Source organism: Bos indicus x Bos taurus, chromosome 15, assembly GCF_003369695.1.
Source record: "Bos indicus x Bos taurus breed Angus x Brahman F1 hybrid chromosome 15, Bos_hybrid_MaternalHap_v2.0, whole genome shotgun sequence".
Classification (NCBI taxonomy): Eukaryota; Metazoa; Chordata; class Mammalia; order Artiodactyla; family Bovidae; genus Bos; species Bos indicus x Bos taurus.
The window spans coordinates 6,766,561-6,785,459 of record NC_040090.1 but is presented as its reverse complement, the minus strand read 5'-3'; the positions used below and the strand labels follow the sequence as shown (position 1 = coordinate 6,785,459).

The 18,899-nt window shown below is 60.8% G+C and overlaps 1 protein-coding gene across 1 annotated transcript; it reads right to left on the bottom strand.

The window, feature by feature from the left end:
- Positions 1-609: 609 nt before the first annotated feature.
- Positions 610-18,400, bottom strand: MYBPC3 (myosin binding protein C, cardiac). Its single transcript, XM_027562434.1, has 34 exons — positions 18,266-18,400; positions 16,910-17,176; positions 16,233-16,346; positions 16,063-16,155; positions 15,824-15,972; positions 14,589-14,706; positions 14,042-14,090; positions 13,746-13,775; positions 13,513-13,566; positions 12,259-12,276; positions 11,834-11,988; positions 10,780-10,912; positions 10,552-10,554; positions 10,316-10,440; positions 10,135-10,240; positions 9,875-10,041; positions 9,372-9,537; positions 8,286-8,392; positions 8,171-8,200; positions 7,144-7,283; positions 6,864-6,944; positions 6,092-6,251; positions 5,677-5,781; positions 5,395-5,583; positions 3,983-4,120; positions 3,683-3,850; positions 2,976-3,064; positions 2,671-2,866; positions 2,317-2,456; positions 1,972-2,131; positions 1,739-1,875; positions 1,288-1,474; positions 1,007-1,044; positions 610-898 (listed from the first exon to the last, which is right to left on the bottom strand). Exons 1-33 carry the CDS (start codon positions 18,288-18,290, stop codon positions 1,034-1,036), a joined length of 3,810 nt encoding a protein of 1,269 aa, XP_027418235.1. The 5' UTR covers positions 18,291-18,400; the 3' UTR covers positions 610-898; positions 1,007-1,033.
- Between the last annotated feature and the right edge of the window lie 499 nt (positions 18,401-18,899).

Genomic DNA, 18,899 nt, shown 5'->3' with positions numbered 1-18,899 from the left:
GGCAGGGCAGGAGTCCTTGGACCAGCCTTCATGGAACTTCTTTTCTATACCGTGGAAAAACCACTCTATCAGAGGACCTCTGAAAGCTGCTGGCTTCCTCCTCCCAAAAGGACATCCGTGGTGGGCTTCTGACTACTTGGCGATGGGGGGAGCAGGGCCCTGGCCCCCGCACACCTTCCTGGTCCTGTCTGGTCCAACAGCAGGACCCTCTCCCCGTGCAACACAGCTGTGTGTGGGCAGCAGGTTCTTTGCCTACTGGGACCCCAAAGCCGCTGGGATGCTTTCACCCCAGGCCTTATGGGCAAAGAAACACAGACGCCCGTCACTATCCCTCACCAGGCCACCGTGACCACGGTCGCCAGGACGACAACGGCAGAGCCTGGGGCTTCTGGCCTTTTTGCTAATAACAGTGCACTTTCCTCTGTCACAGCTCCTTGGTTTCCTCAACGGAAGGTCGGGGAGACTGAGTTCCTTCTATTATTGTTTCGTGAATTTAGGACCCTGTTCTGGTCCTCGTTTAATTCATCCAGGAGAAAGAACACCGGCCTTGTTTGTTTTCAATATAAATTTTCCTGTGCTTCTTGTGAAAACAGGCACCTTGGACAAAAGTCAGTTCTCAGTGGCTGCACCGATCTTTTATTGCCCTTACACGCTGAGAAAGCACGGCAGGCCAGAAAGGCCCGTCCCAGCAACCACTTCCAAAGCCCACACAGGGTCTGAGAGCTTCCGCATGGAGCTCTGAGGTCAGAATGTGCCCGCTTGTCGTGACTATGCTGCCCTACGGGTGCCCCCCCCGCCCAACTCCAGTGTACACACTTGCACACACATCCAGCAGCAGGAAGGCGGCCTATCCAGCTTCCTTCCAGGCTCCTGGCATACGGGCCAGCTCCAGCTGCATCTGTAATACAGGTTCCCATCTGAGTGAGCTGGGCTGAAACCCTAACAGCCTCTTGGACCCCACCTCCTGGTGGCTGCCCCTGGACCAAGGGTGATCTGGAGCACATACCTGGCCATCCACAGGGAGCCAGCCCGGTCACTGAGGCACTGTGGGAGAGGAGGCGGCCATGCCGAATCTGTGCTGCAACCTCCCAGCACCACGTGTAGCCCCCGCCCCCACCCCCAGCCTTCGGGAAGGCTCAGGGAACAGCTCTGGCAGCAAAGTGCAGGGGCCAGTACCACCCGGCTGTGCCAGCCGCGCTCTCAGCCAGAGCAGCAGCTTGGGCCCGCGCAGCAGGGCAGAAGCCCAGCGTCCCCGGGTCACCCGGCCTTGGCCCGGTGGCTCCTCACCTCGCACCTCCAGGCGGCACTCGCACTGGGCCTCCCCTTCTAAGTTGGTGGCCCTGCAGGCGTAGATGCCCCCATCGAAGGGGCAGGGCTTTCTGATCTCCAGGGTCAGCACTCCCTGCTTGCTGAACATGCGGAAGCGGGCGTCTTTGCCCAAGTCCAGGCCATTCTTGAACCAGGAAATCTTGGGCTGCAGATAGTAGGGCGGGAGGGAGCGCACTCAGATTGAAGGAGACCCGACGTTTGTTTCTCCTCTGAGCACCTGCTAGAGTCCCAGACTGGCCAAGGCTGAGGACAGACGGAGCCAGCAGGACTGTCTCGGCCCTGTTCACAGAGACACCTGACCCCTGGGGTGGAGAGGAAGTAGGGGCAGCCCGCGAAGAGGACTGCTCGGGGTGGGGGCCCACAGGCAGCTCTCCTGGATTGGCCTGGACCAGCGCCCCCAGGTCCCTACCTTGGGGCTGCCCCGAACGGCACAGCAGAGAGTAGTGTTATAGCCGGCAATGACCGATCGGTTCACCAGCGGGCGGGTGAAGCTGGGGGCCTCAGAGAAGTCCAGGGCCTTGTACTTGGGCAACTCATACGTGATGCCTGTGGGGGTCAAAACTCAGCACCCAGAGGGCCGCACCCAGCCAGGCTCGCCTCCCAGCCCTGCCCACCCCGGGGACCAGAGTGAAGGCCCAGCACCTGGTCTGGGGATAAGGACCGGCTCCTTGGTGGTGGCGGCTGTGTCGCTGGGCCCCACTGTGTTATGGCTGAAGACCCGGAAGTAGTAGCTGTTGCCGATGATGAGCTCCGACACGACGCAGTGGGTGTGGCGGTAATGCTCCAGGACGGTGAACCACTCCTGGTGGGCAGCGAAGGAAAGGTTCCCTGAGGCAGGCCCTACGCACTGCCAGGGCCTCTCTCGGGCACCCCTTTGTCTGCGCCCTCACTGTGGAGGGAACCAGGGCAGAGAGGAGGGCCCCGCCCAAGGGCGGGGAAGGGCAGCTGGGCCCCGGGCAGGGACCTGGGGCCCGGCCCCAGGCTCACCATGGTCTTCTTGTCGGCCTTCTGAACCGTGTACCCCCAGAGCTCTGTGTTCCCATCATCTTGGGGTGGCTTCCACTCCAGAGCCACATTGAACCCCCACGCCTCTGCGACCTGGATATCCTGGGGCGGACTTGGCTTGTCTGCAGGAGACAGATTCAGCTGGAAGCCCACGCCTCTGACACTGAGTACAGGCAGGGGATGCAGGCTCCAGGGGCCCCCCTGCCTGCCAGGACCCGGCCGCCATCCTCAGCAGGGGCTCTGGGCCTCCCAGAGGAGGGGCCCCGGGCCTGCAAGATGGCGAGCGGCAGCCCTGCTCGGGCTGGAGGGGCTGCAGGGGTGCCCTGGGCCACGCACCAACGACCTGCAGCACCAGCTGGGCCTTGTCCTCCATGTCCTCCACACGCAGCGTCACCTGGTAGGTGCCCGAGTGGGCGCGGTGCGCCGCCCGGATGAACAGGATGGTGTCCGTGGGGCTGTTGCGGATGCTCACCTCCTCGCCCGCCAGCGGCTGCCCCTCCTTGGTCCAGGTCACCTGAGGCCGGGGCTTGCCCTGTTGGAGGAGCACAGCTCAGCGGCGAGCCTGGCCCGCCCTCCCGGCCCCTGCCCCAGCCCTGCTGAGGACGTGCGAGTGTGCCAGGGCAGGGGCCAGCCAGCCCTACCTGGAAAGGAATGAGGAGGTTCACGGGCTCCCCGACCTTCTTCTGGATGGTCTGGCGAAGGTGTCTGGGCAGCTGCAGCCGAGGCCGCTCTGTGGGCACAGGAGAGTGGCTTGGTGGGGCCTGCAGGCCCAGGCAAGGCTGGAGAGCCGTGGCTGGGCCCCCCTCTCCTCCCGCCGCCCAGCCTCAGCCCCAAAGGTCCCAGGGCTTCCGCCACCACCAAGCTTCATGCTGCGACACAGGCACGGACCAGAGCGGGTGAAGGACTTGTTCACGGTCCGACAGCCAGTCTGCCACAGGCCGGGATGCTAATCTAGGCCTTTGCCTCTACGCCCCCTGCTGTTTTCTCTGTCCACTCTGAGCAGCAGTTCCTCAACGATCCACTCTTTGCTGGTGACAGACTAATGGAAAGTGGATCCCCCCAGGGGCCAACCTGACGCCAAGTGACCTCACTGCTCTGTACTGAGCACGTGGACAACGCCGAACTGATGGAGCTGAGAGACCCCCAGAACAGCTCGACGGTGATGGTGCAACAACCTGCGCCTTCCCTGGTCCGAACCGGGGACTGACAGGGAGCAGCCAGGCGGGAGGCCCCACACGTGCCACCCCCGGGGTAAGGGGGCCGGCCCCTCGTCCCTGCCCGGCACTCTCCTCCCTCTGGCAGGCTCTCCCCAACCGCCCCCACCTCCCTGCATGCGGGGGCCACTCACGCAGCAACTCCTGCACCGTCACAGGCTCCTTGGTGGTGACGGGGGGTCCAGCCCCCGCCAAATTGTGCGCCCGCACACGGAAGAGCACGCGGGCGCCAGTGGGCAGGTCCTTCACCAGCAGTGAAGTGCGCTCTATCAGCCCTGGCAGGGCAGACACCCACGCCGAGCCTGCGGGTGGGGCGGAGGCGGCCGTGAGGCGGCAAGGCCGGCAGGGTCTGCAGCCTGCTGCCCACCTCCCGGTGGCTGGCAGGCCCGGCAGGGGGCAGGGGGCAGGGGGCCCGGGCCCTGCAGCGCCCTCACCGGAGCCCTCCCGGCGGTACTCCACGCTGTAGCCGTCCAGGCCTCCGGCTCCCGCGCGCTCCGGGGGCCTCCACTTGAGGGAGACGGTGGTGTCGGAGATGTCCTCCACCGCCAGGTGTGTGGGCTCACTGGGCGGGCCTGGGCAGAGGGGAGGCAGACGGGGTCTGAGCGAGGCTGCACCCGTCAGTGCAGCTGAAGGATCCAGGGAAACCCTCCCCCTTCCACTGGCCTTCAAGCACTTGAGAAATAGCCCAGCTTTGTTAAAAGACATGTCTCTAGAAAGACTTAGAAACAAACACGCACCCAGACAGCACCAGCAATTACAGAAGAAAGATCTAAAAAGACACCCCAAATACCAACATGCTTAGAAGGAGTCGCTTCTTTCAGACGGAGCAGAAGACGCTACAGATGTAATTTAAGGGAAAACTAACCCAAAACATGGAAGTTTCCTGGCATTGTACAAGTGAGCTGAGAAAACTGCAGTCAGTCCCTAAAGAGGGAGGCTTGAGCCCTTGCCCCCAGAGCACCTTCTTCCTGCCATCTCACCAAACCTTGCCCCTCCCTGTGTCTGCCCCACTACGGCCAGCCACCCTGTCCCCTAGACTCATGGGTCCTGACACTGACAGGGATCCTCAAGAGTGCCACACCCTCGGGGGCTGCTCTAACTTCTCAACCCCCATTATACAGATGTGGAAACTGAGGCTCGGGGGAGACCATGACTCCAGACATTCCTCCTGGGGACTTTCTCAACTCCCATTATACAGATGCACAAACAGCAGCTCGGGGGACACCATGACTCCAGACATTCCTCCTGGGGACTTTCTCAACTCCCATTATACAGATGCACAAACAGAGGCTCGGGGGACACCATGACTCCAGATATTCCTCCTGGGGACTTCTCAACCCCCATTATACAGATGCAGAAACTGAGGCTCGGGGGAGACCATGACTCCAGATATTCCTCCTGGGGACAAAGGTGCTGGCTCTGGTTCCTGGTCCAAGGTGCTTTCCACAGACAGACATCCCTCACACCCTCAGCAGCCCCCTGCCCTCACCCCTTCCCTGGCTCACAAACCCTGGCTGAAGAGAGGGGGTCTAAGGGGGGAAAAGAAGCATCTATGCCAGATGCTCCCCCTGCGTGCTCTCACTTCATCTTAACAGCAGTTTTGTGAAACAGACACTGTCATTACCCCCACTTCACAGATGCAGAAAGTGGGGCTGGAGAGGCGAGTCTCACCCGCTGCCAGCTGGGCTCCCAAGTAATTTACTTCCCAGAGCCTCCCTTTCTTCACCTGTGAGATGACGGGAATGAAGGAAGTCGAGGGCTGTGAACGCAGCCCGAAGAATGGCTGTGGTTACTGCACCCTGGCCGTGGTGGCCCGGGGCAGGGCTGGGGGCACTCGCAGGCTCACCGATGGGCATGAAGGGCTGGGAGGCAGGGCTGGGCCTGGACATGCCCACGGCGTTGACTGCGTAGACCCGCATCTCATAGATCACGCCCTCGATCATGCGCCGTGCCTCGTGGCTCAGCTCCCGAAGCAGGTCAAAGTTCAGCCGCATCCACCGGTAGCTCTTCTTCTTCTTGCGCTCCAGGATGTAGCCTGGATGGGGAGGCCGGCGCGCTGGTCTGCCTGCAGCTCAGCCCCCCACCCCACGCGCCCTGCCCAGGGCTCAGTCCCATGCCCGCAGCTCACCCAGGACCGGCTGCCCGCCGTCGTAGGCCGGGGGCTCCCAGCACACCGTGCACGAGTCCTCGCCCACCTTGCTGATCTCAGGGGCCGCAGGAGCATCCGGCACATCTGGGGGAGTGTACCCTCATGTGCCCTGCCCAGCCGGGGCCAACGGTGCCCATCCCCTCACCACCCTAACCAACAGGCTCCCCCGTGCCCCCACAGGCTAACACCATCTTTCCAGAATGCAGTTCTCATCAGGTCACCAGCCTGCAATCAGCCGACTACGGCTCCCCACTGCCTGTGTGCCCCCAGGTCCAAGTCCCAACCCGCTCTACCCATCTGAGAGGGCCCCGCGACGTCTGCTGAGAGCCTAAAGGACTGAACAGCCGGGTCCTCCCTGGTTACCTCCGTGCTCTCCCCTGGACCCCCGCCTCACCGATGACCTTGACCGTGAGGCTGACTTGGTCCTCCCCCACGGGGTTCTTCACCGTGACCACGTAGACACCCTCGTCCTCCCGCTCGGCCCCCTCGACGGTGAAGATGCTGCGGTCCTTGGTGGTCTCCACTCGGACCCGGCCCTCTGTTTCACACAGCAGCTGGCGGGGGAGGAGGAGTTGGGGGGGGGCTCAAGTCAGACCCCAGGGGTTCCTGCAGCCGCTGACAGCCCTGAGGTGGACACGCAGCTCAGCCCGGGTCTGCTGGGGAGACACAGCCTCAGTGGAAACCACCGTGTGAGTGTCTAATCCAAGACCCTTTCCCACCACCTGCCGGAGCACGGCCCTCACTTTGTCACGGAACTTCAGGCAGTCACCTATCCTCTCCATCCTCAGTCTGACTTTCTGACCTAAACGACCTCACACAATTACTGTGAGGGTCTCAAAAGACCTCAGCTGGGCAGAGGAAGCAGCAGTGCGTGGAGGAGAAAGAAAAGCCAAGAGCGGTGCCCTGGCTGCGACTCCGACCGAAAAGGGCCAAGGACCTACTCCCCCACGAGGAGGGAGCACAAAGTCAAGGTGGGCTCAGGAAGACAAGAGCCAGGGAGCCCGCAAGTCCGAATGACTTCCTGGGGTGTGGAGGGTGGAGACCCTGCCTGGGGCAGGAACACAGCTGGCCCAATGGGGCATCTCAACAGAGACCTCGCCTGAGGGCGGATCCCACGTGGACAGAAACTCACGGCAGCCAAACGAGCCTCCTCCAGCCTCACTCACCTTCTTGTCAAACACCCACTCGTCACCGGCACCTGACTCCTCTGATGCATCAGGGGCTGGCCCTGCTGGGACCTTATTCCCCTGGAAACAGGACGGGAAGGAAGGAGGGAGGGCGGAGGAGGAAGGTCTGGTTTGGCCTGGAGGGAAACCTGCCAAGCACCCTGTCCTTGCTCTGCCCACCCCCGGCCAGCTGTAGGGCGTGCGCAGGTGGGGTGGGGAGCGTGCTGGGCCCACGCGCCCATTTTACAGATGGGGGCGTGGGGGGAGGGGTCCACAGTACCTTTGTGATGGCCTTCTGCCAAATCACAGTGGGAGCAGGATCCCCGGAGATAGGGACGTCCAGGCGTAGCTTGTTCCCGGCCACAACCACGATGGTGTCCGGCACGCGGCCCGGGCAGTCCAGGTGGATCTTGGGAGGTTCTGGCAGGGAGACAGAACAGGTCAGAGAAAGAAGAAAAGGGCCCCAGGCCTCTGAAAGAAGGGAGAACTGGAAAAAGCACATGCCCCTGGGAGTTGGTTTATCTTCTGAATTTATTTTCTCGAGGTATAGTTTGCATACAATCAAATGCCAACACTGAGCACACTGCTTAATGAGTACTAACACACATATACACCTGTGTAACCCTGCCCGATCACACCTAAAACTGCCATCTGCCCAGGAAGTTCCCAGGGAGGTTCATAACGTTGGGTCACCTAGGATGGCATTTCTCAGATGGTGTTTGGGGGAACACCAGTGTCTTGCTAGAAAAAAAAAGTTTCCATGGAAAATATTTAAGAAACCCTGGGTTAAACCAACTTGAGTAGGACTTTTCAGAGCCTCTGACATGCCCATGCGCTTTCTGAAACAACAAGCAGTAGGACAGACGGACGGCTCAGAGTTTCTCAAACTTACTGAACCCTGTTTGGAAAGCCCTGGCCTAGAGCCCGCCTCAGCCTGGACAAGTCTCCTGAAGTTAAAATCCTAAAATGCCTGATCACAGTTTAATCTAAATGCAGGAGAGGTACTTCTTAAAAGCAAAAAAGATTAATAATAAAACCCCACAACTGTGATGTCCTCTGCAAGCTCACACATACCACCTTAGGTCATCATTCCTATCACCCCACTGGGGAGCCACTTCGGGGTCCCCGTTTTAGAGGTGAGGAAACTGAGGCTGAGATAGACTGCAGCTGGCCTGCGGTCAGAGTGGCAGAGCTGAGGCTGGGCCTCAGGCTGAGCCAGGTCCCGACTCCCGGCTCCCTGCTTCTGTTGAGTGGAGAGGAGACCCTGGCGGGGTGGGGGAGGCAGCATGCCGGGGTCCGAGACTCACCCTGCCTGGGCACGAAGTCAATCTTGACCTCTGCAAGAGATGGAAGAGCAAGTGGCACCAGGGTGCAGGATGGGCCCAGCAGCAGGGGCCCCTCTGCCCCTCAGCACCGGCTCACCCATGAAGTGGAGCTTGGCAGACAGGTTACAGGCGAAGCCTTCCGGCACAAAGCTGTAGTCCGCCTCGTCTGCGGGCGTGACGTCGTCAATGGTCAGCTTGTGGACCCTACAGGGCAGTCGTGGCTCAAGGGACGCTGCTGGGCCACGTACCCCTTGCCTCACCAGACACCCCAGCCAGGGCTCCAGGGAGCCCTCGCCCTGCCCTGGCTCAATGGTGTGCAGAGTGTTTTCTCGGACTTCCCTGGTGGTCTAGTGGTTAGGAATTCACCTGCCAACGCAGAGGACATGAGTTCGACCCCTTGTCCGGGAAGATCTCACATGCTGAGGAGCAACTAAAGCAGGTGCACCTAGAGCGGGTTCTCCTCAAAATGAACCACCACCGCAATGAGGAGCCAGCCCCAGCACTGCAACCACAGGGGAGCTCCCGCTTGCCGCAGCTCGAGAAAGCCTGTGCACACCAACAAGGACCCAGAACAGCCAAAAAATAAAAATTTTTTTTGAGTGCTTTCTCTGCTTTTGAATTTTTCCGCTCCCTTGCCTGCTTTCAGAGGTAGGCAGTGTAGACGTGTCCCTTTGGCTGGGCCCTTGGAGACTGGGCAGGGGCTTGTCACATTAATCTCTGTGACCTTGGGCCCAGCACGGGCTGGCCCAGATACTCAGGGTATGAGTAAGAGAGTGGGAGACAGTGAGGGCCCCTGGCCAGAGCCATGCCCCGTGCGCCCTGCCTCGCCCTGGTCACGAGCTGGGGGTCCCAGCCTGTCTCTCTCACTGCCTCATCTGTCTCCGACTTCCCCCTCCATCTCTAAGGGACCTTCCTTTTCCGTACGCTTCTGCCTCTCCACACTTGGGTGCGTCCCTTCTCCTCTTTGTCTCTGTCCTGACCGTGTGTCTGTCCCTTTCTGTTCATCTCTCTCTCCCGTCTCTCAGTCTCTGTCTCTAGCTCACTCTTAGCTCTCTCTCTCTCTGTTCGTCTCTTTTTCTTTGCTTCAGTCTGTTTTTCTGTGTGTCTGTCCCTCCCTCTGCCTGTGTCTCTCTGTTTCTTGCTGTCTCTCTGTGACTGTCCCTGGCACATCCTGCACACTCACCGCCCGATGTGGGACACCTTTATGCGGCTGTCAGGCACCAGCTCCTTTCCGTTCTTCAGCCATACGCCCCGCACGTTCTCATCTGACACCTCACACTTGAACACAGCCTGGTCCTTTGAGCCCACCGTCAAGTCTGCGATGCTCTGGTACACCTCCAGCTTCTTCTCTGTGGGGCAGGGCAGAGCCAGTGAGCTGGGGCGGGTGTGTGTGGGTGGGAATCCCTGCGGAGATCTCCTGGGCTTGTGAAAACACATGAGTGCATGCATGAGTGCAATGCCTGTGTGCCTGTGACGGTGCTGTGTACACAAGGAACCTAAGTGCACCAGGGTGGGTGACGCTAACCAGGCCCATCTGAACCTCCCAACACTCTCCAGGTGGTCACCCCAGCATCCCCATTTTATGGATGAGGAGAGTGAGGTTTGAGGTATTGAAGTGGCGTGTCCAGGACCACGCGGGCCTTGATGCTGGCTTTGCTTGATCCCCGCCCGTGGCTGGGGGCTCACCCTGCACGATGAGCTCAGCCAGAGCCTGGCCCCCACTGGTGCGCAGTGCATAGTGCCCGGCGTCCTCCAGTGTCGCCTCGTTGATGATCAGATGGTGCTTCTGACCGTCCTTCTTGAACCGGTATTTAAAGGTCTCCTCCCGGGTCAGCTCCACCCCGTCCTTCAGCCTGGCCAGAGGGTGGGCAGCAGGTGCCAGGGCCCCCTCTGGGGACACCCCAGGCCCCCGGCCCTGCCCCACGACCCCCTGCCTCGGCACTCACCATTTGACCTGCGCCCCCTCCTCAGACACTTCACACTCAAACTCCACTCGCTGTCCCACCATCACCAGCTGGTCCTCCAGAGGCCGCGTGATCAGCACGGGGGGCTCTGTCAAGCGGAGGGAGCAAGATGGGCGGGCCGCTCTGTGGGTCCCCTCTCGGGGTCTCAGGGCCCCGGGCCTACCTTTGACGAAGAGCTCGGTGCTGCACTTTTCACCACCCACCACGCACTGGTAGGCTGCGTCGTCCGCCAGCGAGCACTGGCTAATAGTCAGCGTGCGCTTGGCGCCGATGGACTCGAAGATGTACCTGGGTAAGGCCAGGGTGGGGGCAGGAGACCCATGGACTCCCCGCCTGGGCCCTGGGTGCCCCCTCAAACCCCCATCGGGACCCCTGTGCCCCCAGCCCAAGGAACCTTACTTGCTGCAGAGCAGAAGAGGCCCATGGAGCATTCCCGATGCGAGGAGCGAGATCGAGAGAGCCGGGAAGAAACAGAGATGAGAGTTAGAACCCAGAGAAATGGGGAGAGACAGAGATAGGGAGTGAGAGCTGGCCAGAGGGTAGGGGCGGAGAGAGAGGCAGGGAACGCAGGTTGGGGGGCAGCCCTTCCCGGCCCCAGCACCCCCAGGCCCCAGCACCCGCCCTCACCTGCCGCTCATCTGAATCTCCTGTCCGTTCTTAAGCCACTTGACCTCGGCGTCAGGGTCGGCCAGCTCCACCATCAGCCGGATCTTGTGGCCCTTGCTCACCTGGTAGGCCGGCTGCAGCTTCTTCTGAAAGGCTGAGCACCCCCACCCTCAGCCCCCGGCTCCCCAGGCTGGCCCAGGCCAGGAGGACACGGTCCCACCTCCCCACGTCTCTCTCTGTGCCTCTGCTGTGACTGTCTCCTTATCTCTGTCAGCTTCTTGTCTCTCTGGCTTCCTTCCCTGGGGTCCACTTCACCTGCTCAGCTCAGAGCTAGGGTTCAGGGCTTCCAGAAAGGTAGGAGCTTGGCAGGAGAATGGGTGGTGGGACAAATGGGCCTTCTCTTCCTCTCCGGTCTGTTTTTGTGGCAACCCCCAGGTTCATTCCCTCCTTCTAGGTGCCTCCTCCGTCTCAACTCGGGGTCTCCATGTCAAGCCCGCGATGGGGAAGGGCTGACCCGAGCCCTCGCCTCTGACCCACCTGGGGTGGGGGCCGGGGGCGCTCACCTGCACCCACCTGTTCTGTTGGCCTGTGAGGGGGCTTAACCAGGGTTTTCTCTTCCCGGGTCGGGGGAGGGGGCGGTGTCCTCTGGGCTAAACTGGCTTCCTCCCCTTCTGGGGGGTATGGGGAGAATCAAGCAGGCTACTTTTTTCCCCAAGGGCGGGTCGGGGAGGAAGGGGCCTCCTGGCTTTGGCTGTGGAGAGGAGGGCTGGCCTGGGCTCCGTCCTCTTCCTGTGGCATCTCGGGGCTAACTGCCCTTTTCTTTTTCTGTGTGACCAGATGCCAACCCGGGCACCCCAGCTTTTTACCCCCACAGAAGAGGACGTTCACCCAAATGGTCCCTTCCCGGGTGTCTCTGAGTCAAGCTGGATGCCGCTCTTTCCCGGCAGCGCGTCTGCGTGCCGCGCTGTGTGCACATGCCTGCGTCTGCGCGCCGCCGTGCGTGCACGTGCCCACGCACATCTAGGCAGGCGCTCAGCCAGCCTTCGCCTCGCCTGGCTCTGCGCTGGAGGCTCACCTGTGCTTTTCTTCTCGTCCCGCTTTATGCCCTTGAGCCTCTTGAGCATGCCCCGCAGGTCGGTGACTCCATGCTGGAAGGCGATGCGCTCGTACTCCGACGGGGGTGCCTGCCGCAGGATCTCCCACACGTCCTCCTCGGCGGGGGCCTCCAGCCTGCGTCCACGTGGCAAGGCCTCAGAGCCCCCGTGGCCAGGACAGAGTTGCTGTCCCCCTGCCCTCCCCTCCGCAAGCGGGAGCTGCCCCCGCCCCGCTGACCCTTCCCTTCTGGTGGGGCAGCTTGAACTGGAGTGGATCCTGGACCAGTTCTGGGGATCATGAGGCCTTAGGTGCTCAGTGTGGGGGACTGGGACGGGGAGGGGCTCCTGGCTGAAGTAGGGGTGATAAGGGCGGAGGGAGGGGGGCGGTGCTTCCTGGGACACTCACCTCGGGGTCCGTAAACTGCTGCTCCAGGCAGGAAAGAAGGGCAGTGTACACATTAGAGACGGAACAGAGAACAAAGGTGACTCCATATTGAGTCCATGCCTTTAGCACAACCCTTGTGCTCTGTTGCCTGTGCTTCGTCAAGCTGGCTCTGCACCCTTGTAAAAGCATGTTGTCTATACCCTGAACTATAAAGTATATGACATTCTCCATTCTCAAGGCTGTGTCTCCCTGGCTGGACCTTTAAAGGTATAGAACGCTTTTCATTCGTATGGAGATAAAAAGTTACAAAAGATAACAATTATCTTGTGGGGAGTTTACAAGAACAGTGTGACCAAATCTACCTAGAGGGCTGCAAGAACAAAGCATTCTTCTTAGAAGTCTGCAATAACCAGCCACACCCCCTCCCCCTTTCAGTAGAAGAGACCAGAATTCTAACTGGGGTAAGATGGTTCTTTGGGACATTAGTTTGGTTTGCTGGTTTTCTGAATAAAGTCCTTATTCTTTGCCCCCGACAAGTTGTCCTTCGACTTACTGGCCTGTCATGCAGCACACAATGCAAGTGTGGACTCAGAAACAAGGCACGGTCATCCCTCCGTGACCCACAGCACATGGGGCCTCACCTCCACTTTCCTCCCTGCACTCACACCTTTCCGTTTACAGGGCACCCGTGGCCTTGTTTATTCCTCCTGAGCTCTGATAGGTGAGTGTCAGGAAAGCCGGAGGCTCAGAGACTCCCCAGTCAGTGGAGATCCTCGCCCGGATCCTCACCCAGGTCAGTCTGATCCCCAGCCTTGTCATCTGTCATCTGCCCTGGTGGGGATGGCCCTGCTACCCTCAAAGCACTTGACCCCAGTGCCCATTCTCTGGGCTGAAGCAGCACTGGCCGTAATGCAGGATGCAAGAGAGGGAGGGACAGGACACAGAGCACACGGGTCAGTTGCACTGTGTGGCCTAGGTGGGCAATTCCTGAGGCTTTGGAGCCCTCTCCCAGCTTGTGGGTCTCCAGAGCCTATTGGGAAGAGCCATCACAGACTCAAGTGTAGGCTGGTAACGGGAACAGTGTGAGGATGTTAGTACATGGGATGTAACCTCTGCTGAGCCCTCTGACTCTTCCCAGCACCTGGACTGTCCCGTCCGACAGACAAGGAAACTAGCTCTGAGAGGTGCATGACCTGCTCGGGGTCACACAGCTGGAAAACCACAGGGCCAGCATCAGGGAGCCACGTGTTCTGGGAGCTGCTTCCCTGGGCTTACCTCTTCCTCAGCAGCGAGCTGAAGTCCAGAGTCCCAGCGTCTTCATGGCTGTCGCTGCGGAGAGGAACCCCCAGTGAGGTCACGACAGAGCCAACTACGAATAGAAGGGTCTGGGAGCGGGGTGGGGGTGGGCTGGGGCGAGGGAGAGACAGGGACACTGACGGAGCGGGCGTGCCCCCCCCGCCCCGTCTCAGACCCCTGGAGTCACCATACAGGTGGATTGGAAGGGGCACCTGATGCGCCGACTGCCTCCAGCCAGGCTCCTGCGGGGATAAGACTCAGATTTTTCACCTGCCCAGGGAGCTTACTCTCTTCCACACCCATCCATTTCAGTCTGGCCATTCACATTACCACAAGCCCTGGTCCCTATGTTATGCCCCTGCTCTGACCCCCGTATCAACCCCAGTCCTGGTCCCCCCAACATCCCACCCCAGCCCTGGGCCCCCACATCACCCTGGCCCTGACCCCAAGGGGCCACAGACCCCAGCACTGGCCTCCCCCACAGCCCCGAGGAGAGAGGGCCACTCACGTGCGGCGGAAAGTTGATCGGAGGTCCACATCTCCAGGGCCAACGGCCTCTGGTTTCAAAGAGGGGGGACGAGAGTCAGGGGGAAGGCTTTAGAGGGGGCCTGCCCAGGAGCCCTGCCCTGGGATCTCCTGGTGTCACAGGCCTGCCCACCTATGACCCCTTGACAGTGGGCATCTGTCCCAGGAACCTGCCCTCTGAACCTTTCCCAGCCCGCGCTGAGGAACCAGGGACGTGGCGCAGTTCATGGTCCCCAATACCTTCCAGATTCATCTCCCTCCCATGTCTCGACTCACCCTTCACCTCTTCACCAGTGCCTAATCATCAGACACCAAGATGATACCCAGAGGAGATCTGAGGTCAAGCCCCACCCCAAGCCTAGAAGCCCCGATGTATTTCTTGCATGCTTCTGTGTGAATAGCACTGAGCGTGTGATCAGCGGGCGTATGGCCAGGCCTCAGCATCCCCGTTAGTACTGGGAAGTGGAGGCGGGGGTGGGGACCGGACCCACGGGGAGCCTGAACCCAGCAGACGCCACAGGGCCCCTCACCATGGACAGTGAGGTTGAAGTTGCAGCTGTCAAATTTGTCCTTGGTGGACACCTCACAGCGGTAACCGCCGGCAAAGGTGGTCTGGGCATCCATGATGCGCAGCTCAAACAGGTAGACCTGTGGAGGGCAGGTGTCGGGGAGGCTGGAGGCCGGGAGACAAGGCCCTGCACCCGAAAGGAGCCGGGGTGGCTGGGGACCACCGACCTTCTCACCCTTCGGGGCTTAAATGAATCCATTCCGTTTTGGATACATAAAAAAGGGACCCCTTCTCAAGACACATTGCTGTCTGCTGGCACAGGGTGGTGATAAAATAGAAATCAGGGGTGGCTATAAGGCACATGGCATTCGCTTAGGATGAGGCATTTTGGGGGAATTTCCTGGCAGTCCAGTGGTTAGGACTCCATGCTTTCACTGCAATGGGCCCAGGTTGGATCACCGATTAGAGATTCTGAGAGCCACGCAGTTCAGCCCCCCAAAAAAGGCATTTTTGCTCAGGGAACTGCCCACACAACTGAACATGTCCACCCTATCCTTCCAGAAGCCCCCTTGCCTGGGCCAGGACTGTGGAAGAGTGGGAGGAGCAAAGGCTGGGAGTCAAAGCACAGGTTCCAGGCCTGGCTCTGAGTGACCTGGGACCAGCAACAGCAACCTCTCAAGCTTTGGTTTCCTCGTGTGTGTAGAGAATTGTGGTTGCTCATCGAGGGCCCCGTGAGCTGATAGCCTTCCATATGGGGCCTTTGCACCCTCACTGACTGGTGCCCCCAGGCTTTATTATGCTCCCTTGAGACTATCACAGCTTCCCTAGTGGTTCCGTGGTAAAGAATCCACCTGCCAATGCAGGAGACACAGGTTTGACCCCCAGGTCGAGAAGATCCCCTGGAGGAGGAAATGGCAACCCACTCCTGGGAAATCCCATGCACAGAGGAGCCTGGCGGGCTACAGTCCATGGGGTCGCAAAGGTTGGACACGACTGAGCACACACATGAGACTATCACGCCTCTGAGCCCCCATGTTCTTCTAGGCCCCCAATAACCCTCCTCTGAGCCTCGCCAAGCTCACTGTGTGCCGCTGACCCCCCAACCAGCTTTGCAGGCTTTCCACACCCCTTCTCTGCACCTCCTCTGTGGCTCAGGTCTCAGTGCCTCCCTGCCTCTCTGTGCCCCGCCGGGCCTTCCAGGGGCTCTCCACATCCCCTCGCTGTGCGTCCCCGTGACCCTGTGCCCGCGGGCCCCACCTTGCTGGTCCGATCGTAGCTGTCGTGCAGCTGCAGATGCTGCCCCACCTTGCTGCTCAGGTCCACCCACTTGCCCTTGAACCACTTGACTACGGGCGGTTTCAAGAGGCTGGCTCCGGCCACGCGGGCTGAGAAGGTGATGGTGCCACCTGCCGGAGAGGCGTGACCGTCTGGGCTTGGGGGACGCCCTGTGCCTCCGTCCCCCACCTCGCCCCTGGGGGCAGCAGCCCCACACTCACCCACGGTCACCTCGCCGTCCTGTGGCCTCATCACAAAGAGGCCGATGGGGTCGCCAGGGGCACTGGGGCCCTCAGGGGCCGCTGAGCTGGACTCTGTGGTAGAGGCATTTGAGACCTGCCCTGGGACACCCCCATCCACCGACCCGGCCTCCCTGCCCCGCTCCTCTCACCTTCGGGACTGGGGGCGCCTGCTTCCACCTCAGGGGCAGAGGTCGGGGCCTCTCCCGGGGCTCCAGGGGCCTCGGTGGGGGCGGGAGCAGGGGCTGACACAGGCTCCGCTTTCCCTGGAGGGGATCAGGTTGGGGGTTGTGGAGCAGCTTCTAATCAGAGCCCCGCTGCCCCCACGCCCCGGTAATCTTGTCCCTGGTCCTTCCCATCTTTGCAAGAAGTCCATCCAGCCTGCGTTTCACCTTCTCCCTGCCCTCACCAGTTGTCTGTGCCCTCATCTCAGAGGGTTGGCCTGAACATCCCTCCTCTCCTTCTCCAGGCTTGGGTCTTGGTCCAGCCCGTCAAGCTGGGCTGGGGCTCGGCACACAGCCATAGGGGCTTCCCTGCCAGCACACCCAGCCCACCAAGTTCCCATCCATGTGGGGGTGTCCAGCGGGAGGTCAGTGTTACGTCTGACTCATCTCTGAACTTCCCCCACCTCCAGATCGGCCCAGATGGGCCAGGGAGCCTCGCGGGGACACTCAGAAAGGTCTTGCTACAGAAAACGGGAAAAGGCCACGGCGGGCTGAGGGTGCAACCAGGGCCAAGGCGAGAAAGTGGGAAGACAGCTCCTGTGCCGTGATCGACAGAGAGCTGGCGGGGCTGCTCCAACTTCAGGGAAGGCTGCCCAGGCGCTTACCTGCGTCTACAACCTTGAGGTCAAACTTGACCTTGGAGGAGCCAGCGATGACCGCGTAGGAGCCCTGGTCGGCGGGACCCACATCCCGCACGGTCAGCGTGTGCCGCGTGCCCTCGGCTGCCAGGCTGTATTTGTCGCTGGCACTGATGTCGCTGCCCGCCCGCTGCCAGCGCACCTTCAGTCCTGCCCGCTCTGTCTCGGCCTCGAACACAGCAGAGCTGCCGGCGGCCACCTCTGCGGACCGTGGCTTCTTGCTGAAGGCGGAGACTGAGGGGCCAATGGAGTTTGCAGGGGTCCCCTGGCTTGTCCCTGGACCCCACTCCTACATACCCTCTTATTAAATAAGGTGGTGAGCACTTTAATGGATCACCTCGTTTAATACTCCAACGGCTCTATGAGGTAGGTGCAGTTATCATCCCCAGAGGAGGGCTCTGAGGCTCAGAGAGGTTAAGTGACTTACCCAAGATCACACAGCCAGGAAGTGGGAGAGCCAGGCCTGAGGAATTTTGCTAGGTGTGTCCCTGAAGAGCCCACCCTCTCTGCTTGTGGAAGCCCAGCCCCCACCAACTGCGGCCCTTGGCAAGGGGCCAGCACTCTGCCTACTAGGACGTGGCTAAATTTGTCCTCTAAGGGCCTGGGGCTGGGAATCAGCAAGTGAGATAAAGCTGGCCTGGGAGAGGGCTGGGGCTGGGGGGCTGATCCCTGACCTGGACAACCTTGGAAGGCCAGGGCGGGGACTCCGGGCTGTGACTTTCTCTGCCCTTGGCGGTGGCTCAGGGACCTCTTGCCCACCCTCTCCCCAGAGCAGAGGCCCTGCATCACCTCAGTGTGGGGGCCATGCCTGGTGTGGGGGCCACAGGGGTGCAGGCTGGCAAAGCAGAGACTCTCAGAACTAGAAGCAACCCACCGAAGCCCTCTTTGTACAGTTGGGGAAACCAAGACCCAGAGAGGGGAGGGGCCCATCCAAGATGTTCAGGGAGATGGGCTCAAGTCTGGGGTCATCCTGTGGTGCCTCCTGTGGCAGCCTTTCCCCAAAGGGCAAGCCGGGACCTAACCTTGCTGCAGAAGATGGGGATGCAGGCAGGGAGGGGTCCCCGGGCATCCTGAGAGTGGGGCGATGGCCCTGGGGGCTTCCTGCCTTGGCTGTCTCCCCCTCTGGGCCCCTGATCCTGGTTTACCCTCACTCTCATCAGAACGATGAGAAGGAGAAACTGAGAATCGAAAAAGGACCCAGGAGGACAGAGCCCCTGTCCTGGGAATCCCCTCAGGAGCTCATTCCTGGGCCCACCCCCTAACCGAGGATGTCCCCAGCCCTCCCTGCCCCACGGTCGGCCCCCAGCCCAGGCCTGGAGCTACCTGGTTTCTTCCCTGGCTCGGGCATCTTGAGAGAGGTCACAGCAGGAACCGAGCAGGCACGGGCCACCCAAAGAGACTCTGAGCAGGGCTCCGGTCCCGGACTATATAAGGGGCCGCCCCCTCTCCAGACCTTCCTTATCTGCACCCTGCCTGGCCACCTGCTAAATATAGACAAATTCCTGAGATCAAGGGCTCTCCAGGAGAATGTGTGGCCCTGGCTTTCTCCGCTGGCCCCGGCCCCTCCCTCAGCAACCCCACAGGACAGATCCTGCCCCCCCAACCCTCAGTGAACACAGGGGCACCCCAAGCCCTGCCGTGTGTCCTTGTGACAAGCAAATTGAGCGGTGGGGGTGTGTGGGGCCCAGAACCCTGAAGCTGTCGGGTCAGAGGCGTCCATGTTGGGTGATGGTTACACCCACAGACCCCGAGTCCCGGCTTCCCTCCTGAGTGTCCTTCTGAACCCCCGCAACTGCCTCCACACCCCCACCCCACCAAAGTCGCAAAGAACATCAGCTGCTACACAGGAAGAAGTGAATCACGTGTGACCTACTGTGAGCAAGACCCACTAATCAGGGAAGGTCATTTGTCCCCCCCATCATCAGGAGAGAGGAATTCTATATACAAGCATTGTCCG

Excerpts from the sequence above, each read along its gene's own strand:
- MYBPC3 (XM_027562434.1), bottom strand. The coding sequence starts at position 18,290 with ATGCCCGAGCCAGGGAAGAAACCAG. Across the intron at positions 16,156-16,232 it reads AGGCGCCCCCAGTCCCGAAG|AGTCCAGCTCAGCGGCCCCT; the intron begins GTGAGAGGAGCG and ends CCTCTACCACAG. Across the intron at positions 10,913-11,833 it reads GGACGAGAAGAAAAGCACAG|CCTTTCAGAAGAAGCTGCAG; the intron begins GTGAGCCTCCAG and ends GGGGGTGCTCAG.